This window comes from Triticum dicoccoides, chromosome 2B (genome assembly GCF_002162155.2).
Source record: "Triticum dicoccoides isolate Atlit2015 ecotype Zavitan chromosome 2B, WEW_v2.0, whole genome shotgun sequence".
NCBI lineage: Eukaryota > Viridiplantae > Streptophyta > Magnoliopsida > Poales > Poaceae > Triticum > Triticum dicoccoides.
This window is the reverse complement of record NC_041383.1, coordinates 234,032,168-234,044,264: the sequence shown is the minus strand read 5'-3', so window position 1 is coordinate 234,044,264 and position 12,097 is coordinate 234,032,168. Positions and strand designations below refer to the sequence as shown.

At 45.2% G+C, this 12,097-nt stretch overlaps 1 protein-coding gene across 3 annotated transcripts; it reads right to left on the bottom strand.

The window, feature by feature from the left end:
- Window positions 1-2,625: 2,625 nt before the first annotated feature.
- On the bottom strand, window positions 2,626-7,448 carry LOC119363274. Of its 3 annotated transcripts, XR_005173876.1 has the most exons (7): window positions 7,195-7,448; window positions 6,785-7,005; window positions 6,357-6,471; window positions 6,007-6,097; window positions 4,819-4,928; window positions 3,116-4,289; window positions 2,626-3,052 (listed from the first exon to the last, which is right to left on the bottom strand). XR_005173876.1 is itself a non-coding variant. In XM_037628589.1 (5 exons), the coding sequence occupies exons 4-5, from the start codon at window positions 4,869-4,871 to the stop codon at window positions 3,191-3,193; spliced, it is 1,152 nt and encodes a 383-aa protein (XP_037484486.1). In that variant the 5' UTR covers window positions 4,872-4,928; window positions 6,007-6,097; window positions 6,357-6,471; window positions 7,195-7,448; the 3' UTR covers window positions 2,626-3,190. The 3 variants fall into 3 exon arrangements, 2 of the variants coding, with proteins under 2 accessions (XP_037484486.1, XP_037484487.1); XM_037628589.1 differs by lacking the exon at window positions 6,785-7,005 and having other exon boundaries at window positions 2,626-4,289; XM_037628590.1 differs by lacking the exon at window positions 4,819-4,928 and having other exon boundaries at window positions 2,626-4,289; window positions 7,195-7,447.
- Window positions 7,449-12,097: the final 4,649 nt, after the last annotated feature.

Sequence of the window (12,097 nt, the reverse complement as noted above, 5' to 3'; positions counted from 1 at the left end):
GCAGCGGAATAAGTACTCAAAAGTAAACATAACAAAACACAAGAATAGTTATCATGATGAAATGAAGACAAGCACAGAGTACAGAAAGCGTAAACACAGGATAACACAGGATGAAGACGGACAGACTGAGGAAATTGAGAAAGTCTTCAGTCAAAGTCTTCAAACAGATATGAACAAGCACACAACAACTAAAATGAGGAAATGAAAGAGTTGAGGAAATAGAACCAGTAAGCTTGGTGAACACAATGATTTGGTAGACCAGTTTCAACTGTTGTCTCAGTTGTACGTCTGGTTGGAGCGGCTAGGTATTTAAACCTGAGGACACACAGTCCCGGACACACAGTCCTCACCGTATTCTCCTTGAGCTAAGTCACACAGACCTCGCCCAATCACTCGTGGTAAGTCTTCAGGTGACTTCCAAACCTTCACAGACTAGGTCACTCGGCGATCCACAATTTCTCTGGGATGCTCTACACCATGACGCCTAACCGTCTGGAAGAAGCACAGTCTTCCAAGGCAACAAGCGTCGGATCCACGCAGGATCAATCTCTTCAGTGATGCTCAATCACTTTGGGTTTGAAGGTGTTTGGGGTTTGGGTTTTCCTCACTTGATGATTTTCGCTCAAAGTCCTCGGAGGATGGGATGCTCTCAAATGACAAGTGTCAGTTTCTCTTGGAGCAGCCAACCAGCTAGTGGTTGTAGGGGGCGGCTATTTATAGCCTAGGGAGTAGCCCAACATGATAAGACATAAATGTCCTTCAATGATATGACCGTTAGGTGGGTAGATATTTTGGGACAGCTGGCGCATAGCACAGCAACGGTCGAAATTTTGACTCTCAAATTCCTCAGTGCTATCATGTTCCTCACTGTGTAGGCAATCCGCACTGGCAAATTCCTAACTCCTCAGTCAGAACAAATTCCTCAGCAACCAGAAGAACTTTGTCCCTGTCACTGAAGAAATTGACTGAACTGTATGAGATTTCCAATGGCATCACTTAAAGGGATTGGTAGGTGTAGGATTTTGAGTTGAGCATCACATGGAAATTTTTCCTTAGTATTCCCTCGACCCCCTTTAACAGTACGGTGTTTCCTATGACTCAAGAAAGAGAAAATGAAACTACGAAAACAAAAGTCTTCACGCTTCATGTTCCTCGAATGAATTCCAAGTCTTCAAGGTCACACCAATTTCTTCACTTTCAAAGTCTTTAGAAAGTCTTCAGAAATCGAAAGTCTTCATTTGAAGAACTTCATTTTTAGGGGTGGACTTTCTCTGTAATTATCAAACTCCTCATAAACTTATAGACCTGAGTACACTCACAAACGCATCGGTCCCTTAACCTATAAGTCTTCAAAACACCAAAATCACTGAGGGGCACTAGATGCACTTACACGACCTGACAAGGAAGCTAGGAGTATTCATGGGAGACCCGGCGCCAAAGAAGGACAACCAACCAGGAGACTACATCATCCTCGACAACACAGACTCCGACCCTGATAGTGATGATGACTACGTTGATGAAGCTGGAGCAGATATTATGGAGTCTTCTTCTGATGAAAATTACTAGACGACCACCATTGTAATTAGTAGTATTTTCCCTCCAAGTAGTTGCAACGATCGAGTTTGTAGTGATAGGTTAGACTGCTCTTGTGTGACTTGTGTGTTATTGATTGAAGTAAAAATTGATTGTGTTTGTCCCATGAGCATTATGGGTAGTGAATCTCTCTTAGACCCCTATTTTATTCTGTTTTCTCACCCCTTCTAAACCCATCAGATGCCTCTGAGACGTGACAATGGATTTGCCTTCCCACCGGAGCTCACTCAGTTGATACAGCAGCAGAATACCTTGATGCAACTTTTAGTCCAGAATCAGAACCAAGGCAACAACAACAACCCACCACCACCCACCGAGGAGACGCGCGGCGCGTCCGCGCCGACGCATTTCAGGCGCAATTTTGGACCGGAAATGGGTCGGCGCGGACGCTAGGGCCTCCATTTTTGTCCGCGCTAACTCAAACGAACGCATGTTTGATCAACGCAGCGTGCATGTTTATGTATCAATTTGGGTGCGTATATATTCGGGGGGTGCAATTCTGGACAGGGACAAATGGGATGTGCGCTGTCACTGACAATGAACGTGGGCGTATAAGGGCCAAATAAGGCAACCAGGGTTGTAAATGCTGACAGTGTAGTAGATGCTCTAAGGGCATGTACAATAGTTGATAAGATAGTCTTATTTTAAGTCTTGCATGTAATTTAGAGATGACAAAAAAAGACGTCTACAATGGATCATTTTTTAGTCTTATCTTCAATAACTAGCTATTCCTAAAAACATAGTGAGACATATATTGTGCTAAGAGATCATCTCTTGTCTTCTCTTAAATAAGAGAAGAAAAGTCTTTTCTCACGAATTATCTCTCCTCCACCTCATCATTTATCCTACATGTCACTCCTAAGATAGCACCATTCATCTATTATCCTACGTGTCACTTCTAAAATAGCACTATTGTATATGCCCTAAGTTTATCATAAAAGCAATCCGGGGAAGGGCATTGCAAGTAGTGTTAGTAAAATATGGAGAGATTAAATATGTTAACATGGAACGTTTACTACGCTGATAGAGATATACTACCAATAATCTGAGCATACGTAACTATTACACACGAACAGGTCTTACAATTTCACAATTCGTGAGAATTAGAGGTTTCAAAAACTGTCTGACTCTTAAGGTAGAAATTCAGATACATCAAATGAGACTGCGCTTTCAAGCAAGCCATAACATTTTTCTGGAACTGAACCATTACTATTGAGACTACGGTAAAACTAGGTTTTAGACATAGCTAATGAGACTACAATAAGACTTTCACCAGGTGTCAGAACAGTTCATGTGATGAGCGGTAAGCTTCCTCCGGAAATTCAGAAAGGCCACTGTATCAGTCCCTTCTCTGATAGAAGATACAGCCTGATCTCTCACTTTGATATTGCCGATCAGTGAAGGACTGTCAGACAGGAACTCAGAGGAAGTGCAGAATTGGGGACAAGTACAGCCTGATCTCTCACTTTGATATTGCCGATCAGTGAAGGACTGTCAGACGGAACTCAGAGGAAGTGCTGATCTCTCACTTTGATATTGCCGATCAGTGAAGGACTGTCAGACGGAACTCAGAGGAAGTGCAGAATTGGGGACAATGTCAGACAAATATAGCCGAGAAGTTGACCCTGTCTAGCATGTTGAATCGCCACAACAGCCACTGCACCTTAACCAAAAAATCACAGAATTTCAGCAGACAAACAAGATCTGCGTCTTCTGGGGTGTACTCGTTCTGCACCAGTATCCAGCTTTGCGTACGGTGTGCTGTTCGATTTCTCAAGAAATCCAAAAACAGTGCAACTTCAGTTCTCTTAACCAGTATCTTGTACTCAATGGTCCCTCGCTTCAGTTTGAGATCATGTGGTCTAATGTCTTGCTTCTTACAGATGTTGCCCTCATCAGCAACATAATTAGCAAAAATGTGGCAGTAGATGTCATTCAGCAGAGTATTCATCCGAGCTTCATTCACCCAGTTTAGGACATGATTTTGATCCTTTCCAAAAATCTCTTGGCACTCTGCATACAGGTTATCCAAAATTGTATCTCTCGTGGCCTTAGGAATAGTGGTCAGTAGATGATCATGAATTTTAAAGAATGCCAGCATACCAACTCCTATAGGGACCAGAGAAATATGGATGTGGTATAACCCTATGTTGTAGAGGGCCTTGTCGTTCATAACCCTATGGAACAGAAGACGTATGTCTGATGGAATGTCATTGGGATCTGTGTACCCAAGAGAAGCAGCTGCTTGAGCAAACTTGGTTTTCGCAATAGTGCAAACTTCAGTGTAATTTCTTCTTTGCCTAGCAACTCGCTGAGCATGATTACCTTCATCTGTGATCTCCAAATTGTGAAACTTGGCACTGCCATCCCTACTGACATAGATGTTGGCTTCAGTAATGGTGCCTCTGAAGTATTTTCCATCATCCACAACACACCAGACGCCTTGAAATATGGACCGGACAAACTTCTTACCAGCTTCAGTAGAGACTAGCTTTTTGTTGTTAAGTTCACCAGGAAGAAGTATAGTACCAGTCCTCGGATTTTGACAAGGAGGCAGGGCCACAAAAGCCCGATATTTCAAGTAGTCATCCAATTCTCTACATCCATTAACACACCGTACTTGGCCAGTGCGATATTCATCGAAACACATGCATCCTGGTGCTCCATTCGCCACAGTGGGTATGCGACACATTGTCCTGCCACAATGACTATATGAGCAAATTCGCAATAATAAAGTCAAGAGCGGTAAAATTCAATATCAAAACATAACATTTTGTCGTAGTTATTCCCATTAAACAACACAGTAGATGTACAAAACTAATTTAACAGGGTAGTTTAAAACAACCTAGTAACTTGCTATATATCTACTTAGTTTCTGAAGACGCTCATCATCACTTTGGTGCTACTATATAAACAATCCTTAAGCCTAGCAGCTTGAATAACATAGCAGTTCAAGAAAGAAGAGGAATATATATATAAACATAAGGAAAAACCAAGTCACCAATCAGCACTTCCCCTGGCTGTATAACCCTAACAATCAAATTATGACAAGCTTAAACGCATTTATCTACGGTAATGTTAAAAATCTGACGCCAGATTTTTAAGCATGGCAAATCGAACATTTTTATGGCAAATTTAGTTGGCGCGAGGATGGCAAATTTAGTTTACAAGCACGGCAATCTCCTGGCAAAAAAAAAAGAACTGAGGCAGATTTGCCATGCTTACCAACTAAACTTGCCATCCTCAGCAAACATAAATTGCCATAAAAAATGTTCCATTTGCCATGGTGACAAATCTGATGCCAGATTTGTGGTGGAGTCCTTTATCTACTGCATCTGAAACAGTTCCACACTATAACATAACTTACAAAGTCACCTAATTAAACTATAAGAAATGCATTCTCTAACCTTTCTATCAGGAAGTTCTCAGCAGAACCAGGCATACCACAGAAATTTGTAGAATAAATTACCAAAATAAGCAATAATTTCTCTATTTATTCCTACAAAGAACTTGGTCGATCCGAGAAATGGAACTACATACCACACTTCACATAATTGACAATCTATGCTATCAGCAAGCAATCAATAAAGTGTTTCTATCAGGAAGTTCTCAGCAGAACCAGGCATACCACAGAAATTTGTAGAATAAATTACCAAAATAAGCAATAATTTCTCTATTTATTCCTACAAAGAACTTGGTCGATCCGAGAAATGGAACTACATACCACACTTCACATAATTGACAATCTATGCTATCAGCAAGTGACAATCTAAAGCAAGCATGATTAAACAGAGGTAAAAGAAGTGATGTACATGAGGGAAATGCTACTGATCTTAACACATGTTCTCACGATGTGACAATATTGAGTAACACCACAGCAGAACATGAACCACAATCCATCCATAGGCCGAGAAATTCATCAAAGTATTGGTTTCCATGAGTTATACCAATTGCCTATGCATAAACAGAAGCACTGGACGTACATACTGCAGTACTGAAACTACAGTTTCTAACAGAGCACATGTTTGCAGAAGTGGATTTGCTGAACTTACACGAGATAGAGCTGACTGGCAGGTAAAACTAAGAGCACCCATATAAAGGTCTTCACACTCTAGCGGCGCACTAACAAAGGAAATAAGTACTACCAAGAACATCTCTAGAGGAATAACTTGCCACACAGCAGAATTCTAACAGTTGGCAGAAACTGAACCAAGGTGCCATGTAAACTAACAAAACCCATGGGATACATCATGATCTTTTAAGTAGCATCCCTTAAGCATGCATGCCACTGCAATTCCAGTGCATCACCATCAAGAGTATTTAGGGGTGTCATAACACATGCTATGCTACAGGAATCCATAGTATCCGGCAACAGTATTTAGGGTGTTAAAACCCAGTAGCAGAGGTGCTTACAAGGTAGCCATGTCAAGAAAAGGCCAGCTTGCCAGCAAGAGAATGGGCCACTGCTTCTTGGACGAAAAAAATCTACAGATCTCTAGAAAACCTGCAATACATGTCAAAGAACAAGTTAATATTCCATACTGTCATGAAACCATGTGCTCACAGTCATTCACATGTATCCAAAAAAATTGTAAGCAGGTATAATCAAACACATCAAGGAACTATGAGATTGCTGCCACAATTTATACAATTTTTTAACACAACTCATTTAGATCCTAGATCTATTTGGGCAGGTTAGGTTAGGTACTGTTTGGTTGAAAACAGACAAGCATGACATCGGCAAAAAAATATCGAGTAGTTACCATGTATAGTGATTCGGCTCCAAGGTGAGAGAACTTAATGTTGCCGCAAACTTCAGTGAAGTCCAAGCTGCTTCTTAGCAATTTCAAAAACCTTCTCCGATGTATCCTTCTCTGCCTGTTGGCACACACATTCAGCAACAAAAAGAATCTGTGAGTTGGGAAGGATTTTCCGAATCGTAGGTGAGAAGGCAGCCAACCCGAGATCGTAGGTGACTGGGGCAAGAAATCCAAGAATAAGTCAGGAGAAGGGAAAGGGGCGGCGGTGAGAAAGAAGAAGCTACCGGAGGGCAGGAGCAGAAAAGCCAGCGCAGCCGTGCATCACCACCACGGCGGCGAAACAGAACAAGAAGCTAGGGGCGGCGGCCATGGCATACAGCCCTACGAGTAGAGAGGAGGGGAGGGTTGGGGAGGAGGCGGCGCGAACATACCTCCCGGGAGCCGCCGGACAAGTGAAGAGGCGGCGAGGGCGGCAGCGGCGGCCCCGCGTCGACGAGGCGGCGCGTTCACTCGTCTGTCTCGGCCGAAGGGGACGAAACCCACGAGACCCACTTCGTTGCTTAGGATCCCGCGGGGGCCCGGGGGGCTGCCGTTGAGGTCGTCGTGGAGGCGGCAACGGCGGTGGCGTCGTCTGTCTCTGCCCCGCCCAAACCTGCGAGTGCAGCCTCGATGCTTAGAAACCCCGTGGATCTAGGGGAATGTAGGGGGACCTCCTGTACAGCGCAGCCGTGCATCACCACCACCACGGCGAAACCGAACAAGAAGCTAGGGCGTGGCCATGGCGTACAGCCCTACGAGTAGAGAGGAGGGGAGGGTTGGGGAGGAGGAGGCGCGAACATACCTCCCGGGAGCCGCCGGAGAAGTGAAGAGGCGGTGAGGGCGGCAGCGGTGGCGCCGCGTCGACGAGGCGGCGCGTTCACTCGTCTGTCTCGGCCGAAGGGGACGAAACCCACGAGCCCCACTTCGTTGCTTGGGATCCCGCGGGGGCTGCCGTTTAGGTCGTCGTGGAGACGGCGACGGCGGCGGCGGCAGCGGCGGCGTCTGTCTCTGCCACGCCCAAACCCGCGAGTGCAGCCTCTATGGTTAGAAACCCCGTGGATCTAGGGGGAATGTAGGGGGACTGCGCTTCGGTGCCTTGGGCATGGGCAAAATGGACAATTTTGACGTGCGGACGCAATGAATTCACGAAATGAACTGGCCCTAAAACTACTTCACGTGCCTGATCTTTTTGTGTGGCGCCCGACACGCAGGCGCCACACCCTACGATGCAGTGCCATCTCTGGGGCGTTGCACACCTGTCCACCGTGACACCCAAGCAGTGCAGCGCCTCCGAGGTAGGCCACACATGTAATGTGCAGCGCTTAGCCCTTAGGCGCTGCACTGTGACTTAGATGCGAGCCGCCCGCTCCCCCTCCCCCACCCCACCCATTCATTCCAGGAGGGTTTACAGAACAGAACAGGCGCGCCGGCGGCCTCCTCCTCTCCCCCTCTCAATCCCCTCTCCCAAATCCTTCAGATCCGACGATTTGGTCTGTGGATTTCTTCACCAATCCATCCTAGAAGGTACTCTCCTCCGATCCACTTCTTTCTATCCATAGAAAATATGCTATTTTGAAGATTTGGGGAACCCTTGTTTGATTTGATTAGATTTGAATCTTGCATGTATTAAAATCTTGCATGTATTACAACCCTTATTTGTTTGATTTGTGGAACCCTAGTTTAGTTTATTTTATTGAAAAGATATGGTTGGATACATAGGTTGACATGTTATTTCTATCGAAAAGTTATTTGTATGAAGTAGGCCTAGTTTAGTTTATTTGTATTGAAATTATACTCGTATTGAGAAGAATGCTTTGGATACATATACTTTGAATCTTGCATCTAGTAGGCCTGCTTTAGTTTTTTTTATTGAAAAGATAATCATGTTGACAAGAATGCTTTGTTTGAAATTGTTAGGATGGTTTGGCTTCTCGATGATCACTGGGACCAGAAACACTGGTCGTACGCTTTGTCGGTGCACCAGGAGGTAATTATGAATTTCGTGTTTATTTCAAAGACTAATGTCCCATATGTAATTTTCTGATTTGCTTGTTTGTAGGATCTTCAACCTCTGAAGCTTCGGTCTCACGGGGTCAACCTTTCAGGGATGCGGTATGATGAGCGATACACATTGTATGTAAGGGAGACAGGACTCCTCCCTTTCATTCAGTTGGTCAGCCGGTTGACGCCACCCCTCAATGCGGCAGCAATCACCGTGCTTGTTGATTGTTGGAGCCATGACCTTTGCATTCCCCACAACGGGAGCTCTCACGAGGCTCTTGGAATTGGTCGTTGCCCGCTTCCCGGCGGTCACCATGACCCCATCCATCCATGTCGCCTCTAAGACGCTTTATCTTACGTCTACCCCGTTTAACAACCTTCAACTCCGGACCCGGCCATAGTTGAACTCCATGGTACTCCAGCCATTGTGATTGGTCAAAGTATGGGTGAAAGCGGGGAGCCCATGTTTTCTTAATAGTCAGGATTGAGAACTCCGACTCCCTCACAGTGAGGGGGTGATTGACATCCACATTCCTAACATGACCGGCGGTATACAAGTGTGAGCATGGGAGATGAAGCAACAATGGCCTCCCGCAAGAGCAATCACACCGTGTTAAGGAGACCTTGAAAGCCCGACCTCCATGTTGGCGGCCATCATTTGTGGTTCCTCCTGGCTCTTTCACTTCGTACTTCCACTCTTCATTGTCATATAGTATAGCTTCTTCTGAGTCCGTCTTCCACGATTGAAATTCCAACCATTCATCAACCTTGGGTGGAAACTTGTACTTGTGCTTGTTCTCACCCTCTATCTGTGCATCCGTTTCCATCGAGTACTTTAGAAAGTACGCATTCATCTTGGCAAATGTGTATTGAACTATTGTTGTCACGGGTAATCCACATGCACCTTTGAGCACCTTATTGAAGCATTCGGCCATATTGCTTGTCATTTGACCGTATCTCCGGCCAACTCCTTAAGGCCACATGCCCTATAGAAGTTCGAACAAAAGTGCCTCATGCACCATCGATGGTGCAACGGAGCATGCCCAGGAATGTCAATCTCCACCGCGTTAAGAATTCCTAGATGTCGATCCGATATGACACAAATGTCCCTCTCAGTGGGTAACACCTTCGTCCTCAAAAGACGTGAAAACCACTCCCAGTTGTCATTGTTCTCCACCTCAACCAAAGCAAATGCCAATGGCAACACCCGGTTATTGGCATCACTTGCTATCGCAACAAACAAGGTCCCCTTGTATTGTTCGGTCAAGAACGTGCCATCAATGGCGATGACCGGCCTACAGTGTTCGAAAGCCCTCACGCATTGCTCGAACGCCCAAAATGCACGGCCAAATACTCGGACTTTCCTTCCGTCATGATCCGTTGTTTTTCCCCATGAGGCTCGACCACATGAACCATGCCCAGGTTTGTGGCGGCGATGGCTAACAACAATCTAGGGATTCAGTTGTATGCTTCCTCCCAACTACCATACAACATCTTAAATGCGGCTTGCTTTGCCTTCCATGCCTTCCCGTACTTCACCTTGTAATGAAAGATGGCTTTCACAAGGTCAATGATATGTTGGATGCTCATTGTTAGAAGTGCGGAAATTGAGTTGGAGAGCCTGTAAGCGATGAACTCGGATGTGAGTTGTTTGTGGTCTTGGGACACAACCTTGCCATCCACCCTTTTGCCTCGGCACATGTGAGTTGCCACACAACTCACTACATGCCAAGTGGGACCTCCTTTCCATGGTCTTGCACGCACAATCCATGGACATTTTTCATCATCTTCACATGCACATGCAACCGTCTAGCGCACATTGATGTCCGAGTGCACCACCTTGTTTGGACGATAATGCGTAACCGAGTAGTTGTCGAGCCACATCTTCAACTCCAACAAGGTTTGGAACTTAGACCCTTTAGCAATCCCATTCTTGCCATCATTCAAATCACGGTGAGAGCTTGGCCTAACCCCAAGAGATATACCTTGGCCACCATCTACCATGGCTTCATCTGTGAGACTAACATCCTTGAACAATGTAGTCCGATGATCCCGACCGAATACCTTCTCGAAACCTTCGACCTCCTTCGCCGTGAACCCCTCCTCATCAACTTGTTCATCGGGACCTTCGTCATCCGAATCCGATTCATAGCCACGGGAATAAGGGATGGAATGGTCCATTGTCTCTTGCAAATGATATTTGTCGAGATCACCCACATTGTTGTCATGGAGATCAACTTCATTGTCATCGTTCGCATACTCATCATTCTCCTCTTGCAAAGCTTCATTTTGATTGTTTGGGAAAGGGCTCAATGTTGGCCTCACTTCTTGGGTCATAAGAGGTTCAACAATTTCATCTCGGTTCAAGGGTGGGGGGGCTACTAGCAACCAAAGGGGAGGGGTTCTGGTTCAAGTCCAAATGCAAACTTGAATCAACCTTCTTCGTTGCAAATAACTCAAGAGCCTTGTCTAGTGATTCGGCCACCGTCTCCTTGTATGCAACCCAACGTTACTCCGAGTTGACACTCATTGTCTTCCAACGGATGTGCATTCCAAAACCTACATTGTGCCTTCCCTCCAACTCAACGATATCACTAGGGTCCATCCAATTCAAATCTTTCCTCACTTGTTGCAAGAGCTTTGCATAGCTAGGACTATTATCAAACACCATGTCAATCTCATCTAGGTCCGGTTCAATATTGCCTTCCAAGAAGGCGTCTTTGTCCCCATGATGAACAAACACACATGTTCTTCCCATCCCTATAAGCATTCAAACAACACAACGTCACATTTCTTCCATGAGTACTAATCCAAAGATTAACACGGAATAGAAACCCTAACATACATATGAAACAACAACCCTAACCCTAACCCTGGCACCAACATATATATGAAACGACAGCCATAACCCTAACCATAACCATAACCCTAACATACTAACAAGCCTAATCATAAGAAATTGGCAAACAAGCATCTCACATATCCATGAAAATCTCTAGATCCATACAAAACCAGGGTTTCCCCAAACTAGCAACAAATGAGCAATTTGTTAACATTACTTGGATCAAAAGAAGGGGATCGGAGAAGATTACCTTGAGGGAGGGTTTGAGTTCGAAATCCATGGACAAAATCTTCAAATTTGTACGATTTGGGGAAGGATTTGAAAGGGGAGAGAGGGGGAGAAGGGGCAGATCTCAGGTGAGATGTGTGTGGGGTGGGGGTGTGTGGGGGGAGTGGGGGAGGGGGCCCGGCCAACTAGTAATAGACAGTGCAGCGCCTAAGGGCTAGGCGTTGCACATTACATGTGTGACGCCTATCTCGAAGGCGCTGCACTGCTTGGGTGCGGGCCCAGTGCTGCCATGGTGGACAGGTGTGCAATGCCTCAAAGGTGGGCGCAGCACCGTAGGGTGTGGCGCCTGCGTGGCGGGCGGCACACAAAAAGTTCAGGCGCGTGAAATAGTTTTAGGGCCAGTTCATTCCATGAATTCATTGCGTCCACAGGTCAAAATTGTCAATTTTGCCCTTGGGCATGTACAATGGTGACATATGGGTACAGATGCCCTATGATAAAAAGTAGTTTGAGGCATCTACATTTATTTTTTCTCCACAATGCAAGCTACCACTAGTGGGCTCATTAAAAAAATATTATCTCCATTTTTATTTACTCCGCATATTAGGTTCAATTAAAGTCAAACTTCATAGAG

Bases quoted from the DNA above. Each gene is read 5' to 3' on its own strand.
- LOC119363274 (XM_037628589.1), bottom strand. From the start codon at position 4,871: ATGGAACATTTTTTATGGCAATTTATGTTTGCTGAGGATGGCAAGTTT. The intron at 4,290-4,818 runs GTAAGCATGGCA...TCATTGTGGCAG, and splicing joins GAGGATGGCAAGTTTAGTTG to GACAATGTGTCGCATACCCA.